This window comes from Arvicola amphibius, chromosome 3, assembly GCF_903992535.2.
Source record: "Arvicola amphibius chromosome 3, mArvAmp1.2, whole genome shotgun sequence".
NCBI lineage: Eukaryota > Metazoa > Chordata > Mammalia > Rodentia > Cricetidae > Arvicola > Arvicola amphibius.
Genome location: NC_052049.1, coordinates 117,256,789 through 117,273,297, shown reverse-complemented (window position 1 = coordinate 117,273,297; position 16,509 = coordinate 117,256,789). Strand labels below are relative to the sequence as shown.

The 16,509-nt window shown below is 49.4% G+C and overlaps 1 protein-coding gene across 1 annotated transcript; it reads right to left on the bottom strand.

The window, feature by feature from the left end:
* Nucleotides 1-709: 709 nt before the first annotated feature.
* Tmprss5 (transmembrane serine protease 5) lies at nucleotides 710-11,682 on the bottom strand. Its single transcript, XM_038322208.1, has 12 exons — nucleotides 11,586-11,682; nucleotides 11,185-11,283; nucleotides 10,567-10,689; nucleotides 8,673-8,808; nucleotides 8,330-8,443; nucleotides 6,061-6,104; nucleotides 5,251-5,413; nucleotides 3,525-3,703; nucleotides 2,196-2,294; nucleotides 1,606-1,748; nucleotides 1,160-1,312; nucleotides 710-847 (listed from the first exon to the last, which is right to left on the bottom strand). Exons 1-12 carry the CDS (start codon nucleotides 11,659-11,661, stop codon nucleotides 710-712), a joined length of 1,467 nt encoding a protein of 488 aa, XP_038178136.1. The 5' UTR covers nucleotides 11,662-11,682.
* Nucleotides 11,683-16,509: the final 4,827 nt, after the last annotated feature.

The following is a 16,509-nucleotide window of genomic DNA, read 5'->3' as shown; positions in this document are numbered from 1 at the left end:
GCAGTGGTGGCGCACAACTTTAATCCCAGCATTCAGGAAGCAGAGGCAGGTGGATCTCTGTGAGTTCGAGGCCAGCCTGGTCTACAAGAGCTAGTTCCAGGACAGGCTCCGAAGCTACAAAGAAACCCTGTCTTGAAAAACCAAAATAAATAAATAAGTAAATAAATTCCTTTGGTCATGTATTTCATCACAGCAGTGACAAAAGTAGTTGTTAATACAAGGTGAGGGGGGCTTAACCAAGATTATATATAATTTCCATTTAATAACAAAACTCTTTCAACCAGTTCATAGAACTGTCATTTGAAAAATGGCATCCTAGTCCAACTCCGTCTTTCTTGCCTTATAGATTCCTGCCTCATGCAGGGCTACTAGAGTTAGCTCAAAACAGGACCAGTGGGATAGGGTGGGGATCCTGACTTCCATGTCTTTACTTGAGTTGGTCCAACCTTGACCTCATCTTCCCAGGAGCCCTTGAGATAGACATCCTCTAGAGTTGGACTTAGCCTTCCTGAGGCCCCTGGGAGAAAGCAGGGCACCTCCAGCATCCTCCTGATTGATGCAATAGAGTCCCAGATGCTTCCAGAAATCTCATTTGTTGTGTCTCCTCTTATCCCTTCCTCTCCCCCATCATTCTCACTCCAGCCCCAGCCTCTTTCCTGCTGCGGAGGCGCTCAGCTCAGGTGAGAAAGAGGAAGGAGAAATCAGAGCCTTAGGAGAGAGGCCAGTGCTGCAGCTGCTGGCCCTCAATCTGGGATGATCCACGAGAGATCCACAGCTCGGCATCGGAGGTGGCAGCTGCTTCTTCTGCAGCTAGCGGACCTGCCAGGGAGCCAAGAGACATAGGTGTCTGTGTAACAAGGCTGAGAAAAACAGAGTAGAACACAGCCAGGATGGCTATGACCAGAAAGCCTGGGCTTACCAAGGGTAGGAACTTGCCGTAGGTCACCCCCAAAAGACATATCTAGGTCACAGACTCAGTCTACCCTTCCTGGCTAGTGCTTAAACCGCTAGAAATCCAGTGGGTTTTTGTTATGTGTCCTTTCTTTCTCCTCCCACTCTGGCCAACATTCCCTAGACCCATGTCCAACCCTCAGAAGGTCCCCAGTGTCCTGGGGCAGGTCCTTCGGAAACTTGGGCCGCTCTCCTGCTCCACACTCACCTGTACGGTGTCATGGATCCAGTCCAGGAATTCCGCTACCTTGGCATAGACACCTGGGTGATTGGGCTCTGCACAGCCACGACCCCAGCTGACCACCCCTACAAGGTGCCACATGTCACCACTGGGACACACAAGGGGTCCCCCGCTGTCTCCCTGAGGAATCCAAATGAGCAGACACAAAGAAACAACACTCAGACCCATCTGGTGGAGCAGCACCAGTCCACCACGGGGAATGGACTCTCCTGGTAGAGAGAGAGAGAGGCTCCTGCCTCCTGATGTCATATCTGTTGGTCTCACTTCCCACAAGCCCTTAGTGTGGACTCCCTAAGGAGTCTGGCTTCCCCAACCCGTATGCACTAACCAGGGAACCAAGCTGATGCAAATCCCCTGCTTCCACCTTCCACCACCAGCAGGTCTCCCGCTCCTCCCTCTACTACTGGCCACACCTGGCATGCGTCTGCCCTTCCGTCCAGGTAGCCAGCACACAGCATGCGATGTGTGAGTGCCCCGCTGTACACGCATGAGCTGTTGCAGAGGTGGGTGCTGAGCAGAGGTACCACAGTGTCCTGTAGCATGTCTGAGCTATGAGCTGTAGTAGGAGACACAGAGCAAAGCTGCAGGGTACCACGCCTGACCAAGAAGGCAGAGCATCAAGAGAAAAAAGAGTTAGAGTTCCCGAGGACCCAAAGACCCAAAGAAGGAAGCTTGGGCAACGCTGTGGACCTGGGCCAGAGGACAAGAGTCTGCCGGATACCCAGCTGGGAATGAGGAGAGAAAGAGAAAGACACAGTATACCAGATGCTGAGCTCATGGAGCTCCTGGGACCAAGAGCAGGGAAGTGAAAGGGCCTGGGCTTAGGAAAAATGTTCAGTGGTTGTTCTCCATAGGAATACTGGATCAGAGAGACTGAATACCCCTGACTTACCAAGGGAAGAGAAGAGTGCCATTGTCAGATGACCAGGGGAAGGGGAAGTGCCGCAGCTTAGAGAATGCCTCCCTCCCCATCATATTCTGAGGGCCCTGGGGGCTCACTCACTATGGCTGGGGTCGGTGTGGCCCCAACCAGACACCCAGCACTGCGACCCTCTTGGAAACTGCTGCTCCTTGGCCGGCAAGCACACAGCGCCCACAGTGTCTGTGGAGAGGCACAAAGTTCAGGTCCTGGCTCAGGCTGGGCTTCTCTCCTCATCCCCTTCTCAAGAGTCCTGGGACCTGACCTCTACCACCAAGCTTACTAGGCAAATAAATAGGTTGAGCAACATCCCACCTTGGGGGTGAGGGTACGGCGCCCCAGAGAAGAGGGCAGCGTATTTGCTACTCTATCCCAACCTAGGGACCTAGAGGGAGAATGGGAATCCTTCTGGCACTGGAAACCAAACTCTAACAAGACCCGTTTTTCCCTTTCTCCAGAATGCCTCATCCTTCTTGGGACTCTATTTCAGGAAGTGTGTATCATATAATATGAATGGAATCCAATATGTTTCTATGTAGCATACTGACATTCCACAACATGAGCATACTTCCCTCTGTCTGCATCAGGAGAAAGACCCCGTTTGGTCCTAATCCACCCCTCTTATAATGCTGTCAGTCTCCCATCTAACCAGAAGAAGCAGACCCGGGCTCTGCAACTTCTATAGAAGGCTCTGGCAACCTAGAATTTTATTACTGGTTTGCTTTCAAATTACAGATCTGTGTGTGTGAATGCATGCGTGTGTGCACACGGGACTGTGAGTGCATGCATGTGTGCATGTTTCTATGTAATTATGTGGCTTTTGAGAAGGGGCATCTGAGCATACAGGGAGACAGTTTGTGGGACAGCTGCAGTCCAGACAGGGCCACCCTTGATGGACAGGTACTGTGGCAGGAGGAACCCTGGTCCTGGAATCAACACATCCGCTTGGAACCTATTTGTCCTTTTCTAAATTTCAATGGTCTTGTCTGTTTATGTTTCCTTCATCATAGTTATTACGAGAGTTGAGGGGAATAAAAGATTTAAATAAATAAGAAATCTCTTTTCTCTAATGTATCATAAAAGGCCTGAAGCTGGGTACAGCCTGGGAACAAGAGTGAAGCCAGCTATTGGAGGAGAAGGCACAAGTGAGGTTCTGCTTGGGACCTTAGAGCAAATCCCCTCTCTGCACCCCACTATGAAAAGGGTCTGAATATTTGACCTCAGAGAGCCTTACGAGTGCTATTGTAATTCAGTCTCAGAATGTACACACCCGATGATCCCCAATGGACTAAAGGACTTAAGATTGGCAACACTACAGGAAGCCTTAGGGATCAGCTCGCCCCTCCTCCCACCGGGCTCTGTTCCTTGGTCACCACTGCACCCAGCCTGCTCGTTCCAAGGCCAGAGTCTCACCTGAGAAGTTGAGCGGAGTTCGGAGCTGAAGGAGAGCCACATCATAGTCATGGTTCTGGGCGCTGTACAGAGGGTGGGGAATGATCTTCTCCACCATTGCTCCCTGCTGCTGTCGGATGGCACTGTGGCTGACTAAGCCTGCGTGCACCCGCCAGCTGGACAGGCGGGACAGCCTGAAACTGCACACAGAAACCTCCTGAGCCCCGGGAGGAAGGGGTAAGGAAGGTGGTGGGTGGAGGGGACTCTTGAGGGAAACCATTAGTGGCCACTGCCACAAGACTATGAGTTCCCGGGACACAAACACCATGCCTCTTAATATTATCCCCGCCAGCTGGCAAGACACTGGGATAAAAAGATAGTTCAGTCAGCAGAGTGCTTTCCCCAGGCAAGCATGAGTTTCTGAGTTCAAATCTCCAACCCTCGCATAAGCCAGGCATAGCGCCATATGTCTATAATCTAACACTAGAGAGGCAGAGACAGGCAGATCCCTAGAGCTTGCTGGTTTATCCGCATACCCACACACCAACACAGACACGTAATTAAAGATAAACCTTAAGATGTATAAGGTGGAAAGCTACTGAGGGAGTCACTTGAAATTGATCTGTAGCTTCCACATATACATGCACAAGCTCATACATACCCACAAGTATGCGTGCACACACACATGCATACACACACACACACAGAGAGAGAGAGAGAGAGAGAGAGAGGAGAGAGAGAGAGGAGAGAGAGAGAGAGAGAGAGAGATTATTGGCCACCACTCTCTCCTGCATAATTTCCATCCAAATTTTATAGCAAGTGTGAAAGACCTTTTTTAACACCACGACTTCCCTCAGTCCTCTCTCTCCACTTATGTGAAATCCTGAGGGACACTCATCCCTCCACGAGACCGTTCCCTCACTGTAAAGTGGAGATCAGATTGTCTGCCACCAAACCTCACTCATTCACCATCCGTTCACCTCCACCTCCACAGAACCTTTATTGCGTGCCTATCATATTCAAGGAACTCTTCTAGGCCCTGAAGATGTGGCAACAAAGAAACCTAGAAAGGGACTCAGTGGTAAAACAGACTGATCATCTCTGCCCCAGTACAGCTTCCAGTCTAAAGGGAAAAGAACACTACCCAGAAGCACAGAATGTTGTCAATGCAAAATGGAATGGAAGGGAAGTGGGGAGATGGTTCAGTTAGAAAGGTGTTCACTTTGGAAGCATGAGGACTGAGTTCAAATCCCCAGAACCCATTTAAATGCTGAGTGAGCATGGCAGCCCACTGGAAATCTCAGCACAGAAGCTGGAGACAAATCCCCAGAGAAAGGTGGCTAGCCAGACTAGCCAAATGTGCAAGCTCTGGGTTCAGTGAGAAATGAGAGATGCTGCCTCAAAACAGACAGGAGAGAACAGTCAAAGAAGATACCTGACACCACCCAATGTCAACCTTAGGCTTCCATGCCCACAAATGAGCATGCATGCACTCACACATACACACACATACATACATACACATGTACATATACAAGGGAACATGCATACACACTCGGAGGAGAGGGGATATAAAGAACCAGTCTTCGAATTATTACCACTCTTCATGCAGAACTGAACTTAGCACTAAACAAGGCCCTCACCCTTGCCTCCTTGGGGACTGTGGACACAGATATGGTATCCAGGACACAGCAAGAGACAAACTAATAGGTGACTGACTTGCCTCTCATTCACTCCCAAGACTTACCTGTACATGCAGTGGGCAGCAGTCACTACCCAGTGGGGTGCCAGCACAGAGGCCCCACACGTGTGCCGGGAACCAAGCGTCACACTCGCTTGCCATGGCCAGCGCCCAGAAGTCACCACTTGACCGCCAACTATTCGAGAAGCCAGAGGTCTCACCCCACACTCTGCCAACAGTAAAGGGTAGGATAGACAGAGAAAGGGCTGAGTGCAGAGAGCCTGTGTAGACAGCTCTCATCTGTTATTTCTGATTCTAAGTAGGGGGTCAGGAGTGAGTGTATTGATTACTTCAGCCTTTGCACCTGCTGAGAGCAGAGAGCCAGTCTGTGGTGTCTATGGAGCTCTAACGCCCACCCCACTGGTGTCCAGGTGTGAGAAGAGACTGATAAATAGACGGACAGATGCATGGGCACGTGGGTGAAGGAACCCTGTAAGCTATTTATCATTTGGCTCTAGTCCACTACCCACCCTTAGTCTCTTGAAGCTGCTGGTAAAGCTTGCATATCCACAGTCAGTAGTAATTCCACCTATCAGGCCCTTCAGAAGGAAGGGGCAGGGTGGCAGTAGTGACCATTAGTCCAGCACAGTGGCTGGTAGCATACATGACAGAGACTTAAAAGGCCTCTATTTGGGTAGGTTGTATCAAGGCGTCCAGCAGAAAGATAGGCCAGTAGGCAAGGACCCTCCAACCCAGCTCACAGGTACATACACAGAAACCTGAGCACGCCCCTCCATACGGCTCTTCCACACTCGGGAGAACTGGAAGACACCCCTCCTCCCACTGCCAACTTCTTGAACACAGGATATGACTCACCAGAACATTTGAGAGAAACAATTCGGCCAGAAGGACAGCTAGCGCTGCAAAACAAGGGTGTCCCTAAGAAGCTAGGTAGTGCCACCCAAAGGCCATGTACACCAAGGGTATGGGGAGTAGTCTTGAGATAGTGTATCACGTGACTCAGGCTAGAGCCAAACTCACTCTGCAGCCAGGGATGACTGTGTTTTGATCTTCTTGCCACAGCTTTCCAAGTACTAGGATTTCAGGTACACGCTTCCACGCCCAGCCCGCCTCCACAGGTCTTCGGGCCCTGCTGCGGGCCCAGCCTTAACCCATTGTCACCATTTTCTTTTTTAAAAAATACTTATTTATTTATTATGTATACAATGTTCTGTCTGTGTGTATGTCTGCAGGCCAGAAGAGGGCACCAGACCTCTTTACAGATGGCTGTGAGCCACCATGTGGTTGCCGGGAATTGAACTCAGGACCTTTGGAAGAGCAGGCAATGCTCTTAACCTCTGAGCCATCTCTCCAGCCCCTGTCACCATTTTCTTCCCACCCCTCACAAACTCTCAGGCCCCTCCCATGACAGCAGCCTGTCCATTCTGCCCCAGCCACCAAAGGGAAACAGAAAGCCTTCACAATCCTGGACGATCTGTTCGGAAAAAGTCCATATTTACAACAGAGAACTGACGGCTGAGAAAGCCCAGCTGTTTCCCAGTCTCTGAGTAAACAGGTGCTCGATGGGTGAGGGAATGCTACAGCCTGAAGGAGTGAGTCCAGCCCTGCCCCTAGGCTTCTTCCAGGCCCAGTCTCTTCTCAGCCCCAGCTCTTTATCCAGGGCCTGCAGAGTCACGCTCTTGTTCTGGCTTTCCCTCCCTTTTGACCCAACACTCTCGTCTTGCCCTTCTCTCCTCCTTTCAGCTGCCCAATCCATGGTCTACTTGGTTTCTATTTTCCTAACCCTGTAGCCCTTCCACCCTCCTGGAGGAATCTCACAGAGGGAAAGGGACATCTGGGGTCACTCTGTCTCCAGTGCATTCCTGGGGTTTGGGAGAATGTTCAGGTGAGTAGGGCCAGCACAGCTTCAGAGCAGGGATGGCGCCTCTGCCTGCCTCCATCCCCAAGGCTTCGGGCAGTTTGAAGACACCAGGCTGGGCAAAGATCTCTCAGCTTGTGCTGCAGAGAGCATGGTAAGGGGTTTGGTCCATTCTGAGTCCCTTTCTTCTGGACACTATTTGATTTTGTCCTTAGATACCAGAATTATCTAAGCAAAGGTCAGTCACACAGGTCCCTTGACTTGGTTGGAGTCATGAGCCTGGCCCCAAATGTGTGTTGGCTGGTTACTGGTCATACTGCCCTGGATAACACTCTTTAACCCCATTGCACCTCAACTTCCCTTCCTGTAAAAGTGAATTATGAAAAAAGTGATTATGAAAAAAAGTGAATTATGATTTGAACACAAATGACAGCCCCCCCCCAAAAAAAAGCTCATGGGCAGAGCACCTGGTCCTCACCCCATGGCACTACTTTTAGAAATTCTGGAAATTTGAAGCAGTAGAGTCTAGCTAGAGGAAGTAGGTCACTGGATGTATGTCCTTAAGAGTTGTTTCTTAGCCTAAACCTGGCTGCCTCCCAATCCCTTTTCTGTCTATGCGAGGCAAACAGCCTCCTGTACCCATTCTTTCTCTGTGATGCTCTGTCCTAGCACGGAGCCAAGAAGCCATTGGCTGAACCATTTACAGCTGTGAACCAAGGAAGTCTTTCTTCCTTTACGTTGCCTTTCTTGTGTGTCTGGTCAAAGCAATGTAAAGTTAACACAGGGGGAATAGGAGGACCATTCTAAACCCTATTCCAGTAACTAACAACCTTGGAGTTTTTTGTTGGTTGGTTGGATCGGTTTTGAGACAAATCTCCTGTATCCCAGGCTGACCTCAAACTCTGTAGCTAGTTGTGGTTGACTTTGCTGATCCTCCTGCCTCTGCTCTTGCTTAGAACTCAAGCGACACCACCACACAGTTTATACGATACTAGGGATTGAACCCAGGGCTTTGTGTGTGCTAGGCAAGCACTCTCCGACAAGCACACTCAACACCAGAGTGGGATGAGAAAAGAGCTACATGCCCAGCCCATAGCCTCGCATTTCTTGTGTGAGATAAACACTGTGGCAGAGTGTGTGTCCTGGGTTTGTAGTTAAGCCTGGCAAACGGTCTTCTCTGGTCTCCTTACACTGCCCATGCCCCCACCATCGGGCATGAAGACCTGCCTAGACTGCTTACCGCTCACCTAACCCACAGCACCCTACCTGGGCTGCCATGCCTCCTGGAGGAGACCTCCCGGTCTAGCAGACAGCTGAGCGAACTCCTGGGATCTGGTGAGCTTGATGTCAGACAGATTCACTGCCTTGTGCTGAGCAAGCCTTGGCAGAGGAGAGAAAACAGGAGGGAGTCAGCTTCAGAGTATAGCATGAATGAGGTCAGGAGGTCAGAACCAGACCGTGCATGAGCCGTGCCAGCATTGTGGACAAGCAAGACCATGATGGTGACTTCTGCGATCCACACTCCCCACTCCAGTTCCCCCCACACACACACCCTGCAAGTCTGGCTCCCCACCAGCCAGCCAGCCAGCCCTGCAAGTCTGGCTGTTACCTGAGGTGCCCAAGACTCTGGCATATGCGCATCCCCAGGGCAGGGTTCCAGCCCTCATGACAGACCAGGAGCCAGTCTGGCCGAGCCCTTACTTGCACTTCAAGCAGGAGATCCTCGCCAAAGATCCTGAAAGATACTGAAACCACAGAGTGAAACCCTCCTGCAGGGACAAGGAAGCTGAACACATGGATTACCCCAGGTCAGCTTCCCTGCTCCCCTGGGTGTCTGATCAGTACAAAACACCACATAACACCTTTCTGCCCATGTTTCTGGTTCTGCGTTTCAATCACGAGTTTTAAAATGTGCACCGAGGCCAGTGAGATGACTCAGCAGGTAAAGGCACTTGACAACTATGGGCTGAGTCCCCAGGGCTGATAGAAAGAGAACCAATAAATTGTCCTCTGACCCTGACATTCATTTGATGGTATATATAAATACACATGTGCACGCTCACATAAAGGAAATAAATAGGGGTATTCTGTCACACTCCATCGCGACAGCCCTACCAGAAGGCAGTTACCACCCTCAACGGAGGTGAAGGCAATTTGCTCAAGATCATAGGATCATAGGATCAACAAGGCATGCATCCAGGACTTAAGTCGAGTCTCCTGAATTCAAATGTTGTGCCGATAATAGTTAATATTTATCAACTGCTTTTTGTCCATGTTGTTACAGGTGGAATTTTTCACATACACATTCTCTCTCTCTTCCCAGGCAGAAACGCCAATCCCTCAGTGTAACTGTGTTTGGAGACAGAGCCTTGAAGAAGGTAATACAGGGGCTTTGCTCTGTAGCTTGGTTAGTACAGTGTTTGCCTAGCATGCATATAGCCCTGAGCTTGATGTCCAGTGCATAAACTGGCCGTGGCAGAGCTTGTCTGTAATCCCTACACTCTGGAGGTGGAAGCAGAAGGCCATGCTCAAGCTCTCTTTGGATACATCCTGAGTTAGAGAATAGCTTGGAGACATTAGATTCTTAACTCAAAAAAAAAAAAAAAAAAAAAAAAAAAAAGAAATGAGGTCATGGCATGCTGGTCCAGTAAGTTCAGCATCCTCCCAGAAGATTCCAGCTCCTTCATTCTTTCCTCCCCTGCCCCCAGAAAACAGAAGATACGGTGGAGCATACTGTGGGGAGCCAGGAAGAGAGCCCTCACCAGGAACCAAAGTACTGTACTTCTAGCATCCAGACTGTGAGAATAGATATGCACCCTTTCCCCATCTGTAGCGTTTGTGATGGCAGGCCAGCTGACTAACGCAAAGGCTCAGAGCTAGCTTCTTTTGTATATTTGCACGCTCTAGTATTACAACTTCATGCGGTAAATACTTTTATTTCATTTCCATTGTATATAGAAAGAAATGAAAGCTCAAAGAAATAATGTACCACAGACCATACATCTAGCAAAAAAAATTAAGAAAACCCAGCCTTGGTCTAACTAAAAGTGAGAACTTTTTCCAACCTCCTTTGGGCAGCATTATACTGTGTGACCCTCAACTCTTCCCTGGAAGAAGGGACAGTGGGGATAGCCAAGGGACAATATGGAATGATGTCCCCAGAGATCCAGGTAACTCTGTTGTTCACACACTGCCACCCCATACCAGCTCCTCTTCCCCAACACTACTACCTCACACTACCCTAAATGACAAGCTTCCATCTCTTCTACTGGCCTGACCGCCTCACCATGCCCCAACTAAAGATCAGAACCCTCCTCAGGGATGCTTCCAGATCCTAAATCGGAGATCAATGCTGCTAGAGGGACCTGGTCAGCACCCTCATCCCAGGAGAAGAGACAGACGGGTGGGAGCAAAGTGCTAGTCCTTCATTTCGGTCCTGAAGCTGTAAAGGGTCCTGAGCTAGGGGACGGGCCGGTTCCTGTGGCTTTGAAGGGGTGGCCCACCTGTTTGGGGAAGCGATGAGAGAAGCTCTTCTTCCCTGCTGACTCCTGGACAGCTCAGATTCATCTCCTCTTCCTGCAAATTCCCGGAGATGGGTGGAGAGGCAACCGGCCATAGATACAGCACTTTGGGGAAATGCAAAGAGAGTCACAGAGAGGCTAGGGGTGGGGAGGGAAATCCCCTAGAGGGGTTCAAATTGCCTAGCAAGTCAGTACTGCAGTAGAGGTAGGCCTACCTCCTAGAGAGTCTCTATCAGTCACATTGCCTATAGACAGACCCCAATCAATCTGTAAGGGGCACAGGACTGTGTGAGACTATCCTGTGTTTGTTTCTATTTGTCTGTCTGTCTTTATCTCACTAGCAACACTTTTTAGGGGGAATAAACTGACTAAAACCATGGATTATCCACACAAGTAGCAGGATTGTAGGACCAAACTGTTCCCTCTGAGTCCGTCCTGTTCCATGGGTAACCACTTCTCTGTCTTGCTGTTTACACAGCACAGATGAGAGAGGAGCTCATTCATCTACATACAGTGCCTGTTCAGCATCTGCTTATGTCTCCATGCTGCCCCTAGATCCTGTCCTCCACCCCTCTCCAGACAAAAGGGCCCAGCACTGACCTAGGAGCCATGAGCCGACCCCTGCTCCAGCCAGCAGCCCCAGGGCTCCCAGTACCGCACAGCCACGCTGCAGGCAACACCAGCACTGGGACTGGGAGGCTATGAAGAAAGCAGAGAGTTGCCTGGGTTTCCTGCTTGTGTCAGCAAGCTTTCCTCCACCGTGAGGCACTAGTAAGTTCTAACAGGAGCTCACCCCTGCCCCATAGGCTCCAAGTGGTAAAGGCTCTGGGCCCTGAAGCCCAGCTCCCACTTGGTCCTGAAGTGGGAAGTAGAACAAGTAGGGGGTAAAGAAGGACATGTCCGTCATCCTCACACTCACCCTAAAAGAGTATAAGGGATGGAGGAAGAACATCCTTTGTTGACCCCATCCTGTCCCTCCCTAATGGCCCCATGTGACCTACTGGGTTGCCGCCGGTCTCCCAACTCTGTTCTGAAGATCCCAGGTCCAGGACCCTCTTCTGTGTACCGAACCTCCATTGGGACTTGGTCATCCAGTGCTGGATTCTGAAGAAACAGTTGTTGGAAATACAGTATCCCTACACCAGGGTTGCCAAAAGAAGACCCGCCTCTCACCAGGTTCTAGCTTCTAATCTTAGTCCTGCCCCGAGGCTAACTGGAAGTCTCTATTCACCTTGGGAAATCCCACCCAGGCCTTTTCTGCTCTCAGGGAGTCCCTAACCCTTTCTGCTTCACTCTCACGTGACTGCAATAGCAAAGGGAAAACTGGAATCCAGACTTGCTCCACTCCAAAGCCACGTTCTTCATTATCCGTGCCCTATTCCTAACTTCCCATGGGGATCAAAAGGGCACCCCCTGAGGTCTGTCAACATCGCACCCTAGGCACCTTCATTCCTTTCTACCTCGGGATAAGAGGGCACACACACACACACACACACACACACACACACACACCATTCGTTCCCCAAAAGTATTTGGCCCAAGTGCATAAAACAGCATAGGAGACGCTAAAGGGAATTCAGGATATATCAGCATGGACTAGAATTCCTCAAAGGATTCTCAGCCTTGTCCCTAAGTCATAACACATGTCAAATGACCAAGAAGAATTTGATTAAAGCGATGTTCTTGAACATTGAAAAAAATTAAGAGGTGATTTCTCACCAGGAAGATCAAGGAGGGCGCCTAGAGCGGGGAGGTTTCTAAAGCAGTGTCCTCTGTCGGAGCTGATGGGTTTCTATCAAGCATTGTGTAGTCCAGGCAAAGGATGCTGGTGAAGCAGAGACAGGGTGGTGAGAAAGCAAGGAGCAGAGCAGCTCACATGTGTGCCCGAAGCTCCTGACCATGAAACGAGGTGAAATAAGATCATTGACAAGCACCAAACAGTCCACAATGAAGTCTACAACCTACCCTGTGGACTTGAATAACTCAGACCATCACTCCAAACTTTAATCTTATCATTCATAAAATAAGAGTGACAATTCCTACTTCATAATGAGCAAAGTCCCCCTCCCCCAGTGTCCTCTGGCTGCAACAGATAAAGGGTGGGGGACAGTCCAACCCACAGAAAGGAACCCCTGGCCATTATTCTCCATGTTACCAAGCCAGAGCAGTTATGAGCATGGTGGTACAGTCTTGAAAGTGCCCAGTGATCTTTGCAGCCTCCACATCGAGATAAAGCTTTCATTCCATAGCTCCTGGGTTTCTGTGATCTTACCCTTTCTCATCTCTCCATCCTCAATGCGCGCAACAGCTCACTCAAACACACTGTGTCTTCCTCAGCACCTTCAGGCACTCTCCCACTGCAGAGGCTTTGTGTCTACTGTTCCCACCCGCACAGCTGTCTCCTACTGACCCTTCAGTGTGTTGGTCGTTTTTCCAGCGAGCACCCTTAACTAGAGAGAACTTAACATTGGCTTATATGGACCTCACTTCTTTCTCACTTCTGTATCGGTCTATGTATCTCAGGGACTGGTACAAAATAGCAATACTGGTAAAGTGCACAGACATAGGGAAGGAAGCTGGGTGGTGGTGGTCCATTCCTTTAATCCCAGCATTCGGGAGGCAGAGGCAGGTGGATCTCTGAGTTCAAGGCCAGCCTGGTCTACAGAGTGAGTTCCAGGACTGTTTGTTCATGGGTGTGGACATAGGTCAAAGAATCCCAGGCTAACTCCAAAATATTCCAATTATATTTTCTTTATTATAAGGGGCAGATTCACGAAACAGAAACGAGAAGTCCAACCTCAGCTGTGTAGCACGGGAACCATAGAGAGAGAGAGCCCTGGGTGGGCCTATGGTTTTCTTTTGGTGCCCAAAATGTCACGTCCTAACCTGGTCCAACCTCTTAAAGATCAATGGCTGACAATGATTGGTTCCTCATTACAGGACATCCAAGGCTGCACAGAGAAAGCCTATCTCAAGAAAACAAAAAAAAAGAACAAAAGGATAAAAAAGAAAGGAAAGAAGGAAACGAGGGAATGAGAGAGAAAGGAGGGAGGGAGGAAAATAATGTAGCTCAATGGGCTTTATAAATTATAGAACACAAGCTACTTGTTAGCTATAATAATACCAATAAGAAATACATGTAAGCCGTAAATCCTTCCTCGAGGAATTTGCAATCCAATCCAACATCTTGAAATTGGACTCTGAGCGTGGTGGTGCATGCTTGTAGTCTCAACACTCAGGAAGTGGAACAGAAGGATCATAAGGCTTAAAAAAAAGACAAAGAAGAAGTCTGGAAAGATAGCAAGACAGTTCAGTCAGCAAAGTTCTTCCGTGCACTCAGAAGAGTTTATATTCTATCCCCAGAACCCATGTAAACCCAGGGTCTGGTAGCATAAGATTTTAACCCCAAAGGCAGGTAGAGCTCTGGGGCTTGATGACCAGCTAGCCTAGTTAATCAATAAATTCCAGGCCAGCAAAAGACCTTGTCTCAGAAAAAAATAGATAGATGATAGATAGATAGATAGATAGATAGATGATAGATAGATAGATAGATAGATAGATAGATAGATAGATAGATAGATAGATAGATAGATAAAGAAAAGAGTCAAGATTGGTTAGCACCTGACAATAGTTGGAGTTGTCCTATGGCCTACACATGTGTGTGCATGAATGCACACACACACACACACACACACACACACCAAACTGTAGTGATTCCTACTTGCACATCACCTTTCCCTCTTGACACATTGGATTGTCCCGAGTGATAGCAGAAGCCTGAATCGCTGACTCCAAAACTGCATTATCTTAGGTGTGATTTTCCTGTGTTTAACAGAACATCTCCCAGATACTGCCTTTGTGGCTGGCTAAACTTGCTTTCCTCACCTTCCATCTATAAAAGGAAAGCCTGTCAGCTTCACCCAGTTCAGACCCCTAAACTGTACAAAAGAGGTTTCCCCGGCCTGCCAGTAAGCCCCCATGACAGTTCAGGTAGCACATAGGGCAGAATCCAAACCCTTCCTGCAGAGTGAGATACCAGCCCATCTCCCCACACACAGTCACAGTTAAGGTAGGACCGGGCCTCCCACCAGGGGCAGGCCGTACTTATCCTGGAGAAACATAGCTCACAGTGTGTGTCCTAACACACATACTCCATCTGTCCCCAGAGATGAGAGCCAAGAACAGCAGGCTTGGGAAGACCAAAACAAAAGTAGGAAAGTGGCTATGGGCATGTGTGTTTCTTCTCTAAGGATGTAGTTCCTCTTGAGCAGATACTCTGTTCAGTCAGAGAGCCAGGGCCCATTATAAAAAAGACTCTGAGGCAGACCCAGCCTTTCCTCTTGTCTCAGTATCCCAGAAGCTAGGCTCCAAAGCCAGCCTCTGAACAAATCACCTTACTCAGGCACTGACCTGCCTCAAAATGCACCTGCCCAAACCCATGTGGTAGCCTGAAAACACAGGCCTTCCATGGGAAGATACCCCTTTGGTGTTCTAAGGAGGAGGCAATTTAATGCTTTGTTCAGCATAGCCAAGTGTAAACAGTGTCACCAGCCCAGAGCAGAGACTAGAAGAGAAGAAAACGAAAGGCGGTCTCTGGAGAAAACTCTAGCTCCTCAGCCCCTGCTAGGATACAATCCCTGCCCCAGAGCCAGAGGAGGCTCTTCTACCGGTCTAGTCCTGGGGAAAGGGAGTGTGAGCAGGGATGGAGGGATAACATGGGGCACAGCCTTACCCTGTGACTCAGTTGCGTTGATGGAAGGTTGTAAGGTCAGCTGGGCAAGGCACGGCTCCTTTCCTCATGTCAGGATTGATTCAAAAACCCAGCCAGCGTGGTTGGAGGATGAAGTCTCTCTGGTTCACACACGGCTCCTTCCCTTGTCTCCCACCCCTACACACATAGACACGCGCCAGGGAGACAATGAACTATGCTCAGGTCTCATGAATAGGTCCCTTGTTGTAGAGAATCAGGGCAAGGGCTGGGCTGGGCCTGGCAGCCCCAGCCCCTCCTATCCGCTAACTGGAAGCTTGGAAACAGGAAAAAAAATGGATTGGGGGGGGCAGGACTATTGTTGCTTAGCAATCAGGTCCCTTGTGCCCAAAATATGTGTCTCATACATGCCAGCACAATTCCCCCTTCTTGCTGAGAGGGTTGCTCTAGAGAGAGTGATATTAGCATCTGTGGAAATGCTTCTGAGTTCTGGTAGAAGCTGGCCTTTCCAGCAGTCTCAGGCTGTCACCATGTCAGGGCTGACAGGTGATGATGAGGAATCTCTGTCACCCCTCTCTCAGCCATGGCTGCACCTCTCGCCTGTTTGCTAAGAAATGAGACCTCCCTGCCCTGTTCACCCCTGGGATCCAGGAGTGGTCCCTTGGTGCTATCTTGTTTCAAAGTTCAAGGTAATGGGCCTGGACACACCTGGGGGCCATGTTTCTTTGAAGAAGCAGAGGAGTGCCAGGCAAGGAAGGACTGGCATGGTTTCCTTTCTTCCAGTCTGCTTCTCAAGTTCCCTCAGACGCACCAGTTCTATAGTTCAGGCTTTAAGAGTCAAACTTTTCCTGAATACAGTTTTCCCACTTGCCCCACTCAGTCTATCTGAAAGAAGAGTCATAGTACTCACCTTGCAGGGTTGAGCTATTGAATATAAAACTCTCTCTAGCATCTAGCTTAGACTGATGGCATTATGGTGGCCAGAAAACTGTAGGGAAGAGTTCTTGGGGGAGATGACCTAAGGTTAAGGACACCGACCCTAGAGCACCTTATTCAACCAACCAAATAAGAACCACAAGCAATGCTCAGGGAGTTAAAGAAGCCAGAGTTCAGGGAAAAGACAGCACCCCTTACAGCAAAGGCTGAAGCTGGCAAACCAGGAACAGAACAAAGAACTGATAGTCCTGAACCTTCGCTAGCGAGGCTTTTGTTGAAAC